Source organism: Numenius arquata, chromosome 1 (genome assembly GCF_964106895.1).
Source record: "Numenius arquata chromosome 1, bNumArq3.hap1.1, whole genome shotgun sequence".
In the NCBI taxonomy this organism is placed as follows: Eukaryota; Metazoa; Chordata; class Aves; order Charadriiformes; family Scolopacidae; genus Numenius; species Numenius arquata.
The window spans coordinates 73,250,168-73,267,090 of NC_133576.1; the positions used below are offsets into that span (position 1 = coordinate 73,250,168).

General features: G+C 39.8%; 1 protein-coding gene across 1 annotated transcript in view; it reads left to right on the top strand.

Moving 5' to 3' along the window:
- LOC141465683 (pinopsin-like) overlaps positions 1–16,923 on the top strand; it is an 89,231-nt gene that overhangs the window by 13,456 nt on the left and 58,852 nt on the right. The window contains exon 2 of the mRNA XM_074149248.1: positions 11,154–11,479. Within this exon, the coding sequence (XP_074005349.1) occupies positions 11,154–11,479 (326 nt within the window). The remainder of the gene's footprint in view (positions 1–11,153; positions 11,480–16,923) is intronic.

The following is a 16,923-nucleotide window of genomic DNA, read 5'->3' on the forward strand; positions in this document are numbered from 1 at the left end:
GAGAAAACTAATTATTTTCTCCTGGTCTTTATTTCCTGCCTCTAATAAATTATTTATCCATGTGAAGATCTCTGTTATTGCGAGGCAGCTTACTATCCTTAAGAGCCTTTGGGCTAGTCAAAGCTGTTCAGAAATCTAAGTAGACTTTATCGAATGCATCACCCCTGGCTGCATGGCACTGCCAAGGACCTCTAATGAATTAGTGAGGGATGGCTTCCCTCCACGATAGCTATGCTGGCTTGTCCCAAAACATTGTACCTCCTTATATATCCACTGCTCTATTCTCTAGTGTAATTTCTATCCAGTGTTGCAGATTAGTCTCAACTGGATGAAATGTACTGCAAAGGATTTCTGTCTGCCTCAGTTACAAACCATTTCTTAATGGACATAGCAAAAGATTTCCTCTTCTGTGGTCCTTCTGAGGGGTTAAGGAACGGAGAATACCACTTCTTCTCATTGCACTGTCCTTTAGCCAGCAAAGTCATCTTGGATAGAGATAGGAGCAGCCTTCTCCAGTCTGTCATCCCACCATAGCATGTGAGGTTGTTGGGTTGGAAAACTGCTCAAGAAACTCTTGGCCCAAGGGCAGTGTAAAGACTGGTCTACATATTTTGACGTTGCATTCATATTATTAGTTTTATGGCTGGATGGGGCTTTGAGCAACCTGCTCTAGTGAGAGGTGTCCCTGTCCATGGCAGGGGGGTTGGAACTAGATGATCTTTAAGGTCCTTTCCAACTCTAGCCATTCTATGATTCTATGATATCGTTTATCACCAGTTAATAGTTAGTTATTTTAAAATGCAATTTGACCTCTAGACCTTATGGCAGAAACTTGACTCAGAAGAGTAGATATTTGTAGTGTGTTCCATCTCTAGGAATGGTAACTGCCAAAAAAACCCCAGATTATAGAATTTAAAAATCTCTAGAAACATACCTTTATTATTAAAAATGAGTAGTTGCATTCAGTGGAAAAGCAGAGGCTCATAGGAATGAAGTTAACTAGGTGTACTCTGGTGGAAGATTGGCTCCCTGGCTGGCAGATGATAATACATTGTAATTTCACCTCTTAGTTTGCTTGGTGCTAAATCCCGTATGTAGATAAACTCTGAGACTGTGTGCTACGTGTTACATCTGTGCAGATGCTCAGCGTGAAGGAAGGTCCTGGGAATCTCCCTCCAATTGGAAAGCAAAGGAGCAGTCCTGGCAGGAGATGGGGGTCCTGCAGGACAGCGTGGGCAGACCTGGGGATGCTGCCCTGTACCTGACCACCCTGAGCGCGTCCTCCTGCTATACCAGCACTGTACATCCATCTCTGCTTTCCACGTGCACACAAGCCCCTAAAACTTCTCCTGAGATGTTGCTGTACAGGAGCTCCATCTAGTGCTGATATTATTTCTTATTCTGACTCCTAAAGCAGCTGGATAAATACGCTGATATGGAGGCAGCCAGATTAGGAGGCTGAATTTACAAGTGCTAGCCTGCTTTCCAGAATGCAAAGGGATCCTGCATAACATATGGAAAGTGAGATTGAAATGAATATTCGGGGTTTTTTTGTACTGTACTGGTGTCATTGAGATGCAAAATAGAATTCTTTGCTATATTTATGCCACTGGGAGTAGTTGTTGGTTGGTTGGTTGGTTGATGGATAGGCATATTAATAACATAGCAGAAAAGCATAGTACTACTCAGTGGTGCACATTAAGTCACAAGATACACCTAAGAATTAAAATTGCCCTTAAAGCACAATGCATACACATTTAAAAATTCAGCGGGAGGGAGTTGGAGGGGAGGGGGAAAGAAAAAAAAACCACAACCCAATAATTCTTTACTATTTAAAGTAATACCTAGTGTCTGTATTAAAGATATCACCCAACACAAAAGGAAGGGTATGTCATACAAAGGAGGAAACAGATAAATGACTGTTGAGAAAAGAGTAAGAAAGATTTACCGAACGGGACCAGTAATGTTTGCTGACTGTTTTGTCCCAGCAGGCTTGGATGCAACAGTGATTTTGCAGTGATTTCCCTTTCAAGTGTAAAGTTAAACTGTGACTCCCATTAGAATTAAGCAGGAATAAAATTCTTTAGGGAAAGGAGTGATTGCCTGCTCTAATGGACTCATGACTACAAGTCATCTAAACAAAAGAAAGCAAATAATTACAGGCATTAGGTACATAGCGATTGGTGTATTTACTTCTATTCAAAGTGAATTGTTGATATTTGAAGTAGCTTGTGTTTTGAAAGCCTAGGATGCTAGCATTTAAAAACTGGTTGTAACTGCTAATGTGTAGCAAATGATAGTGGGAAATATTTTCTCAATTTCAAATCCATAGAAGTGCTTTTAATGCTTTAAAAATCAAAAGGAAATGGTTATCTGATCACTAACGTGGGAGCATTCAACTAGAATAAGATTCACCAAATGCAAGAATATTTGATTGATTTGACCATTTATTCTATGTTTATTATATAAATATTTAATAGGCATATCCAAATACAGCCAATAACATTTTGGAAGCACATTCCGTTCTCAGCTGCTTCTGCCAGTTATTGAGACATCCATTCATTCCTCTGCAGTTCATATAATTTATATTAGCCCTGAACTTATCAGGAGTTGTTATATTCACATTGTGATTTTGCTGTATCCTAAAATGATTTATTGTGATTTGTTTATTTGCTGAAGTATAGATACTGAGCTGTAAAGTTCAAGCAAGTCAGGCTAGTGCTGGTTGGTTGTCCACCGAGGCCAGTGCTCACTTTGAGTCTGTTCATCTGAACCCTGGAAAGTCTTCTAGGTTCAGTGGGCTTTCTTTTTAACCCTGGAAATGTTTGGGGTCTTCTGTCAAAATTTATTGGCAGCTGGATTTTGGCCACAAAAAAAAAAAGTATCTCTTTTTTGTTTGGGAGAGGAAAGGAAAAAGTGGATAATATTCTGGGGGCTAGGGAGGAAGGAACAGCAGCCACACATGTCTGCTACTGTCCAGACCTGATTGCATCCCTTCTGAATACTAATTTGTGGATCTCTTCTCAAAAAAATGAAAAAAAAAAAAAGTGCAAACCCAAAAACCTTGATAAAAATGGTTTTGTGAAATTCCGTATTCACAGTCTCTTACTTCTTTGTCTCTTGGACTTGCTCATTTGATGCTACTTTCCCACTAGCACCAGTGGCTGTGGAAGCAATTAACTAACTTAACAAACTTGACTGTGTTCTGTTAGTTTAGCTGAGTTTTTCTCATTCTGGGTTGCCTATCCCAGATTTTGCAGGCTGATCAACATTCTTATTGCCACTTGTGGCAATTCAGGTATTATGCAAGAAGAGGAGATGTAACCTGCAGAACCTCACTGGAGACAATATGAGAGAGGTTTTTCTCTATCTTGACTATAGGAGTGGAATGTATGTTATAATACTCAGAGCTAGAAAGCAAAATGGCGTAAGTTTGTTTTTTCTTTTTAAACAATTAATAAGTTTTGTTCGTTCTTCCCCCGTGATGCTGTGCCTCAGTAATTTCTCAGTAGTTTTTTGCAAAAGTGCATATTCTGTGGCGAGGTCAGTGATCAGGTCAACAAATCATAGAAATGCTCCCCACCTTCTGCACAGTTAGTCAGCTTTTGAAAGTTTCTGCTTTTATCATTATAATATTCTTACCTCCTCACCTGCAAGGAAGTCTCTGATGGCATCAACTGCTGTGGTGGAAATTACTGTATTTTTTGTGAAAGAAATGCTTTGACTTTAAGGTAAGCAGAGCTCAGGAGTTTTCCTTACTAGTATTATCGTGAACTAGTACATGAAAATGGAATCAAAGCTGATGATAGAACAAATTGTTCCATGTGCACTCTCATAAAGTCTCTGATGCTGTGGCAGGTGTTAGGTAAGGTGCTTTGGCCCAGAGCTGACAAAATTTTGCCTGAAGATTAAGCTACCATTAGAAAGAGAGCGTGTTGCTTTTTTCCTCTTGCTGCTTCCAAACCTCTCTTGTGAATACTAGACTTACAAATTGTATTTCATGCACAGTCCCTGAGGGGTGATATTAGGATATGTTTTCAGAAAGACTTCTAAGGAGATATAGAAGTGCAAATATGTTGGAAAGGTCATGTCTTTTAAGTTGTTTAAAATGTTTGTGTTTCATTTCCATGTGTGGAATGTTTTATTTCTGTAGAGAACTAATAGAAATGCTCTCATTTAAATTCAGGAAAGTTATTTCCCCTAAAATGGCACTGAGTCACTGATCAAACTAGTTTTGTATAACTCAATAACGTATTTATGTAATACCATTCAGTAACACAACTTGGAATTAAACTTGAAACCTTAAAATTGAGGTAGTAAAAGCCTTCATTTGAAGAGGGCTGTGTCTTACTGCTGCTGTTCTGTGTTTACGTCTAAGTTTACCTCAGCACAGGATTCCCCAATATTCCCAACTTGGGGTGCATTTAATCACAAAACCCTTTTCCTCCTGTTACATCTTACTTATCTCCATCTCATAGTGCTCATTTTAGCATATTCTCTAGCAGATTTACAATCTGAAACCTGGGGGATTAGAGAGAAGGGATCGCAGCTATGTTACATACAACACATAACATCATTGGTGCTGATGTTACGGACAACCTACCTGCTGCTGGCATTAGTTATTTACCAACACAGCATTTTTAGGCAGAGACCAGAGCATGCTTCTTCCTTCCCTGCAAATGTGCTTACCGCACTGTGCTCTTTCTTGTTTGCTGTCGCTCCGACTTCACTGTTCACTGTGGCATGGTGGCCTGTCTTCAACAGGAGGGTAGCAAGGGTAGCAAGTCTGTGATCTCCTTAACCACACATATACATGTATGGAGTGTTTTAAATATATGGAGCATCACCATTTTCTCTTCCTTCAGCAAGCCATTTGGAGCAGTGGTGGCCAGAGTTGCTGTTGGTTAACCTCTGCTGCTGGCAGGTTCCTCTGATGTTAGCACAGGGTTTGTAGATGGTATGTGGGAACCCCAGCACTTGCTATCCCCTTTATTTCTCCCCTGTGTTTTGTACATGGCTGGCAGATGGTCTGGTGCTCGCCTGGTGTGCACAGCCGGTTCCATCATGCCTTGAGTCTCAGTAGCATCAGCACGGCCAGGTGGACTCTGGTTCCCTGCCTTGCACCAGCCTTGCAGCCAGGTCTCACCGCGGCTTGGTCTCGACGGCCGGGGTTGGCCTGGCTGTGGGCTGTGGTGGCATCATGGACTTACTGTGGAGTTGCTGAGGTTGGTACAGGTGTAGTGTGCAAAGGGAAACAGGTGTAAACAGCAGAAGAAACTGCAGAAGAAGAGTTAGGTGAATGGCCTATGCAGGTAACGAAGAAAACTGCTCCCAACTGATAAGAGCAGAACACAACAGCCTGTGGATGGAGGAGTCTGTACCCCACTGAGGAGCATAGCATCGAGGGTACAGCATGTCACATCTGCCATTTCTTTCCCTGGTAGCTCACTGTGAAAGAGATGGTGCTGATGCAGGTGAGTATGTTCCAGGCAGATGTGCTTTCCACACGAGAAAATGCAAACAGGGAGCAGCAGCCTCGCCTGAGGCATACCAAGGTTCTTGTGGGCAGGATTTGTAAGCAGTGGACCACTTCATAACAACTGTGGGCTCCTAAAGTGTATGAAAGCTCTGTCCAAAACCCACTTTGTTGCCAGGGAGGTACCTACAAGTAAGAGGTTTGACGCAGTGATAGCCGGAATCCCTGGTTCTCCCTGTTGCACAAGAGATCCCAGACAGACTTCTTGAACACAGCCCTTTGTGGTTGTGAGAGTGTGAGGGGATGACAGCTTTGAGAGAATGACTGGTAGTGGGGTAAAATCAACCTGTGTGGAGATTGAGTGTGATAAAATCATCTTGACCTTTTGTGAGAGCTTGGATTTAGTTTTGCTCCATTAATATCTTGTTGAAGAAGGTGCTATCACATTCCTCCAAGGTAAGCCTAAGCTAAGCTAACCTCCTCCCTAAGCTTACCTGTGGCTTCTTTTCCTTGCACCTGGTCCTTGATAAGCCAAATACAGTGCAGGATGTACATTACGTCATGCAACTGTGACGCTCCAGGACTCTAATCAAGATGTAGGATGATGGCCTTCAAGAGCTTTAAGAGGGCAAATAAGTTAATAGTGAAAACGTTTACCCAGTGTAGACTGAATCTCTGGGATTCTCAGTTTTTTATAACCTACAGACCATCAGCAAGTTGTACCCCATTTCCAATTACTACATCAGTGAGCAGCGCAAACCAGCAAAAACTGGTACAAAAATGTAACTCTTAGTTGAGACTCAAGGGAGCAAAACAGTGATTTGCTTTGTCCTTCACCTAGAGCTGTACTCTGTGCTGTGCTGCCAGGAAGAAATGTACAGATCTTTAAATAAAGTAAATAATAGATAGTGCCTCAGATGGTGGTCCTATAAATGGATGCCTGCCCTGGTTTATGACTTCAAATTAAATTTCTTGCACTCTGCCCAATGCTACTAATTGCTGTGTAGAAAAGGCTCATGCCTCAGATGCGGCTTGTCTCAAAGTCACTTATTTCTGTGGTTAATTTTTGAATAATTATTTGTTCCTGTAATGCAATCTGAGTGGATTTTTGTGTCATCTTTCAGGACTGTTCAGTAAGAACCTCAGCTTTGTTCCTGTGTATGCATGATATGTTGGGGGAACAAATTACATTTCTTACTGTTATTGACTCCCATGGAGTTATTTGGCTAGGTACCAGCTTGAGGCCCTAAATATTTGGTGGAGGCAAATTCTATTTAGATGTGCAATTCCTGAATTTAATTTTGTTGCAATTTTAGAAAACATTACTCATTTGAAATTAATATATGCAGTCTACCCAGTCATAAATGTTGCTGCAAAATAAGAATGAAATGTTGGCATAAAGCATTGTGATTAGCTTTAAAATGATAATTATTTTCTTCTTTTTATAACTTACATTAATTTTTAAAATTCATTTTCTGGTTATTAAGACTACAGAGATTACGTTCAAGTCTTTCCCTCAGCCATAATTCTAAAGTATTTAATCGCTTTCTGTTTTAAAGCTGAGATTCTCACTAATTCCTGACTGAATTCCGCACTGACTGCAATAGGTGGGGTGTGAAATAGAGTACCAGATAACTGCAGGATTCCTGGCAAAGGCCACAAAACTTAAGTGCATATGACATTGAGATAATTCTATATACAAAAATAGGAGGCACAATGAAAAGTGAGAAATTTTATTCTATTTTATCCAAACCAGATTTCAAGAAGGGCATGAGGGAAGACTGAGGAAACTATGGACTTGTTGGTCTAACCTCAGTACCTGGAAAAATCATGGAGAAGATCATGCTGGGTGCTATTGAAAGGTGTATAAAGGGCGAGGCAATCATGAGGTTTTTTCTGGAAGCTCATTCGCTTACTGTTACACACCTGATCCCTGTTTTTCACTTCCACCCAGTGTCAAACTAAATACTGACACAAAACCTGGTTTTGCCTTTATTATGAAATGATGTTGTTTCAGTCCAACAAACTAGACCTGTGAATCTGCTATAATTGATCAAACGATAGCGGTATCTTCCCAGGATTCAACTATTGAACTGATAAAGGAGAGAGATTTTTTTAAAAAAATTACTTTTTAAATTAAAAACCTGAGGATGTTCTTAGCAGAGACATTGGAGCTGATAATCTATGACAATATTGGAATAGGCTTATTTCTTGATGTGCATTCTATATTGGTTTTTGTCCAGTCTTGGCTTCTGTGTTAAGGTGAAGGCCCTTCATCAGCAAGGTTGGACGTAGCTGCAGTGTTGGGGTGTAGAGGGTCAGGGCACATCTTGTGCCTTTGTGTACACTGCGCAAGGTCACACTAAGTAGACTGAGAGAGGGTTGCCACGGCCTCTTTTGGTTTTGTCTCTTCCTCACCTGGGTAATAGGTGTTTTCATCACTTGCAGCCAATTCAGTTAAATATATCTCACTGTTGGGAAAAAAAAAAAAAAAGTGTTTTTATTTTTAATGGCTCTTAATTTTCTGTCTTTCAAAGCAGAAGTTTCATTATTCCAAAGTACTGTAATTTTTTCTAAATAGTTAGCCTGGTTTAGTTTATTTTAACCACTGAACCACATTAAATTCTTTTGTTTTTTAGTATCTTTTATGAACTGCCCCTTCAGTCCTTTCCTCTTTTTCCCTTGTTGTTTTGAAAGCATTAGAAGTCAGTGCACAGTGGTGTTAATTTCAGTGTACTAAAAAGCTCAGGTATAGCATAGACCTTAAAGTCTTACTGTAACAAAAAGAAAAAGATAAATATTGATTTTTTTTTCTGAACTTTTTTGGTTTGGGATTCCATAAATTGCACTTCTTGTCCTCCAGAGAAAAATGTAGTTTGTGTCATGTCAGTGGAACTCAATAATAAAAGGTGAGTAAAGATGAAAAGGCTCCTGCCAAGATGTGTAATTAAGAATCTCCAGTGGTGTTCTGTGTAGAGAAGAAAAACGATTTGCTGTAATTTAAACGAAACTTTTGTGGTTTGTGTGCAATATATTCTTTACTGACATTGCTGTGGTCCTAGTTTAATAACTGAACATTAATTCTGTGCCAGTTAAAGACAGAACTCTTCTTTGGCTCAAAGCAACCAGTCCTGCATTCATGGCCAGTTATCTTCAGAGCCGCTCCATAAAGCTGTCTGTCATAAATACCAGCGTGAGAAAAGCTGAGTGTCTTTCTCGTATTAGGTAGTAGGGGAAAATGTGAAGAAGTGTGAACAAATGCTGTAAATCGTGACAATATGCACTGTAAGAAGCTGCCAGGCAGTAGCACAGCCACGGGGATGAGCAGGCGGAGCTGGCAGCGAGGCTCGACCTGAGATCCCAATGGCTAAAGTCTTAGCACGGCGCTTTGCTGAAGTTTGAACACCGCATTTGGGTTTTTGTAGGCAACACCGCACCCACAGGACTGTAGGATGTTCTCAACAAAAGTACACCTTGCCTGCTATCTCTTCAAAAGAGGAACATCATGCCATCAGAGGTAGAGCAAGGGTAATATAACCCTGCTGTAGACCACTCAGCTGGGAGGGGAGAGATTTCTTGTTCCCAAGACTGTTTTCTGTTAGTTTGTGATGCTGTAATCTGAAATCCAGAAAAAGATCTATATCACCTTAGTGAGGCCTAAGTTTCAAATATAAAATCTGTATTTTTGCATTAGGTACATACACAAGCTAAATGTTTTCAATAGCAAGAAGCTCTTTAATCAAACAGGTAAAAGCATGGAAAGAGGCAATACTAAGAAAGTGAAGATAAATAAGTGTGGGCTGGAAGCGAGAAGAGAGTGGTAGATTCTTTGTTCCCGAGTCTGTAATTCAGAACCTGCTACTTTTTTTCTATATTGAGATATGTGTTTAATGCAGGAATTGTGGCCAAGGGCTTTCAAGAGCTGTGTTCTGTAGGAAATCAGATTAGATGAGGGATGATCAGAAAGTCACCACTGCCTCTAAAATGGTGCGGCCTTAAAACAGGTTTAAAGTTAGACTCTTAAACTGTATAATTCAGCTGAATTTAGTGGAGCTGTGTCTTTTTACAGCTGCAAGTGTATCTACTTTTTTTAGGTCTGACTTCCTAGTAATATACAGAAAATAATTTAGTAGGTTCTTTTACCAAGAATTATGTTTTCTTCATCAAAAGTTGCCTTCTCCTCACACCCTTTTGCCTTCTCTTCCCCTGAGAAATAAGGCATCCTATTGCAGCCAGCAGAGCTTGCATTCCCCCTGGGTCCTTTGCCCATACCCAGCTCTGCACAAAGTGATTGCAAATTGTTGTCAGGATGGCAGGAATAGCTGCACCTGCATCCAGCTGTTAGGAAATGAGTTACTGAGTTTTAGGAGAAAGAGAAGCAAAATGCTGTGCCTGGGGAGAATATCCTACCATGCTCTGCGTGGGTATGTGTGTGGGGTGTTTTGCCCAGGTATAGGATATACTAGTACTATCCCCAGGGGAGTCTCTGACTCACCCCCATTCCACCCCTGGGAAGCAGCTACACGAGAAGCTGACAGTTAAATGGAGGAAAATGGATTGCAGCTGTGGATTCCCTGAACATCACCTTTTCTGTTAACAGGTTTGCTGGAAGTGGGTACAGCTTAAAACCAGAGAATTTTGGCAGGGTGTCTCTCAATGCTACTGTATAGTTGGCTGTTACTAATGGCAAGGATCAAGAAAGAAAGGAGGAAGGAGCTGGACCGACATAGGTCTATTCGGGTTTTTCATTTCACAGGACCAAAAGAAGGGGCCAGGAGATCATGGGAAAAGATGGTGTTAAATTTCTTCCAACAAACTACTTCTGTCATAAATTCTGGGAAGTGGCATCCAGTGTTCTGTCACCAAGAACTGTAAGGAAGCTTCAAGGAGAATAAAAACATAGGAAACAGCAAAAAAACCCCAAACCCATTGAATCATTGACTAAGAACCTGCCATGCAAATCCATAAAGATTTGAGAGGGGGTTGGGACCCCAAACCTTGATAAAGAGAGTGGAGATGTCCTACAACCCAGATTTTTCAGTCTTCCACTGGAAGATATAACTGATCTCTGACACCTAGGGCTCCATATTAACCTAAATCACTTTTAAACTTGATTATGTGATGTATATTTAAATAAAGTTACGACCTGCCATATCACATTCATGCCAAGGTTTTCTGTTGTTTCTATATACGAGTGGTCAGAACTGAAGCTATGTCTAGCAAAAGTGCAAAAGCTTCTTTCATTTTGAGGCTCCAAATATTTAATGTAAAGCTTTTTGCACGTATAATAGTCAATGCAATATTTAAAAATGCTCATGGATGTTAAAAATTGAATATTTCTTAGCAAGGGAATCTTTCAACATTTTATTAGGTCATGTAGAAAATGGCTTTCCCCTGGGTAATACTAAAACAGCTAAATCTGAAAACCTGCCTAGGAGAGGAATAGCTCTCAAGTATGAAATCTTCCAATGTAAGATAAATACAAGCTTAATAAAATTTGACATGGTGGACAGAGCAACCAGGTCCAGTGAGGATTTAAGCATAGAGAATAATGGAAATAATTTTCACTGTTGCTTCCAATAATATAATAAACAGAAAAGCACCTAATTTCTTGGGTTTTAATGGATACCGCACAAAATAATGAAAGTAATCATTTAAATTGCTTGGTTCATTGCAGGCATTGTGTCCCTGATTTCCCTGGCTGTTCTGTCCTATGAACGCTACAGCACTCTCACCCTGTGCAACAAGCGCAGCGCTGACTATCGGAAGGCATTGCTGGCAGTCGGCGGTTCATGGATTTATTCCCTGATCTGGACTGTGCCACCTCTGATCGGCTGGAGCAGTTACGGGATAGAAGGTGCGGGCACAAGCTGTTCAGTACGCTGGTCCTCTGAGTCAGCTGAGTCCACATCCTACATCATCTGTCTCTTCATATTCTGCTTGGTCATCCCTGTGATGGTCATGATGTACTGCTACGGTCGCCTCCTTTACGCTGTTAAACAGGTAAGCTAACCACTGTGTGCTAGTGATAGTGCAAATTCCTCGGAGACCTATGTTGCATTTCTCTTCTATCGAGTTTGGAAGCACTGGTGATAGAGAGCAAAACAACAAAGCAAAATGCAATTGAAAAGACCACAGAAATCCTCAAGGAAGGGGCGGGAGACCTTCACCAAGCTTTTTCATACTCCTGAAGCTCCAGTCAGAACAACCAGATAATATCCATATAAGTATGGACTTTGTGGTTTAGAAACACTGTGCTCCAGGAAAAACAGCATATCTGAGTGAAGGTTGTGTTTGTAATCATACCAACACTTACCTGTCTGTAAGACATGTTTACCTGTCTATAAATAAGACATCTCTGCAAACATTTCTTCCTGGTTTTGCATCATGACATTTTAGTAATTTCTGCTTCTTAATCTGTGGACACTTAACTCTATAGTAATGCAATTCTTCTACAATTTTCAGAATTATCCCTGGGATCAGCTTCTCCTTGTAATTCTAGGCCGCATTTAAAATTTTCCTTAAATGCTACTACCGCTACTACTACAGGTGCTACTACGCTGACACTCTGACTGGTTCAAGGGTTACTGCAGGTGTTCCAAAGCAAATGTTTCAAAAGACCCTGCCAGAGGGTGCGGTATTGTGAAGTTTGAATACTCTTGGGACAGTAATGAAATGGTTTAATGATGAGTGATGAGAAAGGGATAAGTATATAGGTGTTCTCTAAAAAGCAATTCTCTAAAGTGTTCAGATGAATTAACTAAAGGTGTTAAATGGGGGGGGGGGGGAAGCAGTAATTCCCTGAACAGAGGCTCTCATACAGAATTAAAGCGGATGCAGTTTACTTTTGATTAGTTGTAAGGAGTTAAGGTTGTGCCTTTTACAGAATTTGTCAAAACTTTCAGAACACTTGAAGCCCAGATGGGAAATCTTTCCCTAGTTGAGTGCTGAGCAGGCCATTAAAATCCCTTTGATGAATTCAAAGTAGTCCTCTTAATGGTATGCAATAGTAATATGGAAAAAATTTCTCTTGATTGTAAACCATTAAATTGAGTTGCAGACCATATTTAGTCCCTGGGCAGCAGTATCCTTTACCATCACCTTAAAAAAAGGAGCAGGATCTTGTGTGTGCTACTAGATGTGCTACTACTAATATGCAGAAGATACAACTTTCTTAAACTTTTGGCTCTTCTTTCCTTCAGCTCTCACTGACATTCTTGACAGCAGACATCACCCACAACATACAAATACTTATATGGATGACGCTTCTGTAGCGTGTGGTTTAGCTTCTAGGTCTACATATAGACTTGTGTTATTTTGTTCACCTTTTTAAAAATTCAGTTATATTAAAAGTAGTAGTAGATCTCACTGATAAGCCTGCTGGGTCTCAAGAAGTTGTGGCAAACATGCTGAGGGAACAAAGTATCATAGAAAAGATACGTGCGATCTATAGCCATTTTGTATTTAGACGTGGAGATTGGTAGACCGGGTGGAAGACTAGGGTGATTGAGGAAAAAATGGGAGAAAGAATAGCATTTTCTGCAATCCTCTCTCCTCCATCCTCCCTGCGCTTTCAAGAATGATCAGGAAGCCTCTGGGATGTTGAGGTTAGGGAAGCCTGAGAAATTTTGTGAGTGGTGGAAGTGAGAAAGAATCAAACCTGATTTCCCATAATGTGTTGGAGGGCAGGTCTCAGGAAACTAATGCTTGTGAGATGCAAAGGAACTCCAATGAGGATTAGGTCGTATCTCCTCTCTAAAGTTGTTATGACTCAGGGTCATAACAGCTGCCCGAGCATTTGTGAAGTCTTGACTAGCTAATCCCTAATTTTTTACACAAAGTATGTAATGTTTTTCTGGCATTTATAAAATATTTCCTTGATAGTTTATATTTCAGCATAAAGAATCTCAATCAGAAAACGCATCAGTCCTCAGCTTTCTGTGATGTATAAACCTCCAGTACCACAATCCTAAAATCTTGCATTTTATACATTTTCTGTGATGTATATATACATTCCCAAAGACCATATCATGACACAGTCCCTGAAATACAGACTTTTTTCCTCCGGTCTGAGGTCCTCTAACCTATTACTCCAGAATAAAACCTCTACTATTCTGTAGTAAACAGGGTAGATCATGACACACTTTAGCATTTCATATTTTAAACTGGAGGAGGAGATGAGCAAATAAATAAAAAATAAAAGTATAGTAGTTCTTACATAAAACTAGAAAAAGTAGGTAGGATAATAAAAAAAAAAAGAGAGGTAAGAGAGGTTATTACATCCATTGTAATGATGTTACTTTCTGCTGTGGGCAAAAAATTCATTATCTTGCAATATTCTGGCCTCATAGATTAAAGTCCTTCTATGACCCTCTGTGTAATATATTAGAAGAAATGTGGGAGCATTGCAAAAATACTAAGTGCATTATCCTAGCTTCAGCTGCTTGATAAATTTTCTAAAATATGCTTTTCATATTTTTGGAAGATACATAGAAGTTTTTATGTTAGAACATTGTAGCATTCGTGGTATTGCACCCAAGATCAAGAGTGCAGAAGTTATGCAGTTATTAATACTGCAATGTAAATTAATTGAAGCGGAAGAAATATCTTAATAGATTTGGGATAGTTAATGCAAGAATTGGCACAGTGCCTGCACTTTCTCTTTGCAGGGACAGTAATTATAGGTTTGCTTTTTCTCTTTTTCATCTCTAAATTTAGTCAGGTGCTGTAGCATTCTGTCACTTGAGGCCTTAATAGATTCTATGAATTCATCTGCAATCTGTGTAATGGTAAAAAACACAAGGATTTCAGTAATGCAGGTTTTATAAAAGATTGTCTTTTCAAGGAATTACAAGTCAATAGCATCCCTGTATGAATAATGTTAACAGCAAATGCCATTAAACAGTATTGCAACATGACTGTACTATTATCTCAGAGCTCTTGCCATTTATCAGGCTTGAAGCCCCTTCGGAATTGCTCAAGATATTTTCTTTAAAGGGTTTTTTCCAGAATGGCTTGTTCTGGAGGGTTGAGTTTGGTTCTGCAGATGGCCTTTGCTGTTGTCCTTGTGCGACACGCTTGGAGGACCCGAGTTCAGCCTGGCCCAAGAGGTGGGGCAGATTGAGCAAATCCCAGGAAAATGTTAGTTCTGAATAGTGAGAGCATTTCAGAGGTGCTAAGCAAAATAACGCTCAAAACAGAGAGCTGAGGAAAACCTGTGGTTTCAGAATCTGCTAGGGAACTTGGCAATGCATCAGAATTTAAGACATAGAGAAACACAAATATTTTATTAGACTTTTCTTCCCTTTGAGTCCATATTTTCACTCATGCTGATCTTGTTTCTTGTCTTTATGAAACCTGTTCTTCCATTCCTGCAGATGCTGAAATTCAGTTTCTTCTTTAAGTTAATTCAGTTTCTTCTTTAAGTTTTCCTTTAGAGATGATACATCTAATACCTGTTAATAGAAAGGAGCAAAGTTTTCTCCATCACAAAATATTATTCACATATATTTTATTCATGCACATTCTACAGAACAAGGGAAGGAACCTGAGAATAGTTTATTTCTCCTAGTGCAATTAGATTATTTTTTTCAGTTTTTGGCTTATAATGCTTCTCTGTGACTCTACCATTGTGTTCCCTCTGGAGAAATGTTCTTTATGAAGTCAGTGTCAGTTGTTTACACTTTGAAAAGTGGGCTCCCAAGTGTGGAATTACAGAGATTAGCATATGATCACTGTAGCGCAGAAGGCACAATATGATTAAAATCCTCCACTAAGGGGCCCAGAGAACTCATGAACCAGCCTAATGAAAATTAGTAAAACTTTTAAAAGGGATCTCTTCAGTCTGCATTATCTCCCACTTGCACATAAAAATCCTTCCTAAGGACAAGAAGAATCCCAGAACATTGTTTCAAGGTAAGTTTTCAGATTGGTTTTGTGGAGACTCTCATCTTGGCTCATCTCGTTGCCAGTCTTCTTTCATCAAAAGCTGTGCCTGAACAAAGCTCAGCATCTAGTTATGGGATGCAGCTAGGACATGGAAAACAATAAAAAGGATTGTAAGCAGAGCACAAAGAGTTAAACACATAGTGTAATACACATCTGACCATGTAGTTTTTGCTCAGTGCAATAGACCATGTGTTAAAGTGGGCAAAGGGTCAGCGGTCACACGGTCTCATGTGTGTTCTGAGTTCTGGAGTAGACTGACTTGTGACCAGACTTGATAGTACTACTGTGTTGGGTTTTTTTCTTTTTACTTGAGAACAGTGAGGAAAAAGTAGTTGGAAAACATTTATTACGTTTTTTCAAATCATTACCCTAGTCCTACTTTGACTTTGTTTTTTGACAAAAATCCAAGAAAAAAGTACTTGATGAAGATTTTAAGACTAACCCATATGAGACAGAGGTTGGCCTTGCCAGCATGTCTTGTCCTCCACCCTGTGGTGCACCTACTAATGCTTAATTCCTCATACACTGCTAGTTTAGCTACTGACCAAAATGTGGGTTCAGGTAGGGGAATTACCTATTTCCAGCTTGTGTTATTTCTTTTGAAAAGTGCCACGTGATTTCTGACTTCCATGTGTCATAGGAGAACCAAATCACCTTTTTATCCCATCCCCTGAACCTTTCTGAGTCTTGTCACCTTGTAGGGGAATGGGGACAGTGAGGGTTATGCTGCAGAGAGCTGCCTCTCTTTTACTTCTCTTCCAGACTTCAAATTACCAAATTTTTTAGTGGAGGAAAAGTGCTTCTGTCTCTTATTTAAGAAGTAATGCCCCAGCGTGAAATTGTGACTCAATTATAAGCCTGAAGAAACTAATTTTGAATTCTGTGTGGTGAGATTTCAACTCCAATATATTTTTAAAGTATTGGATATAAATGACAGTGGTGGTTTTAAAATCTCCCTTACCCACAAAGAAAGTCTGAGCGAAAAAGGAAAGAATCACAGAATCACCTAGGTTGGAAGGGACCCTTTAGGATCATCTAGTCCAACCAATGAAAAAAAAAAAACAAAAACAAAAAAACCACACACACACAACACACCACACACAACCCCCACACACACCACCACACCACCCAACACTAATCCATATCCCCAAGCACCATGTCAAATCCTCTCTTGAATACCTCCAGGGATGGTATGGATGGTATAACAAGATGAGATGTAGATTTTTATGACTTCTGATTTCTTAATCATGCTTTATGTCTGTACTATCTGGAACAGTTAAAAATATCTGTAAAAGCAATTATTGCATCATTATTCATTAAAGTAGTCAGGAAAAGATTATAAAGTAGAAGGATCACTCCTGTGACTGTTTCCAGTTCGCCAGCTCATTTGGAAATGATTGTTTGTAGGAAGACAACACATTAGGGCAGAATGCTTAGTGATTTAAACTGAAAAGAAATTATCTTCACATAATACAAAGAGTAGGATGGAAAAGTAATAA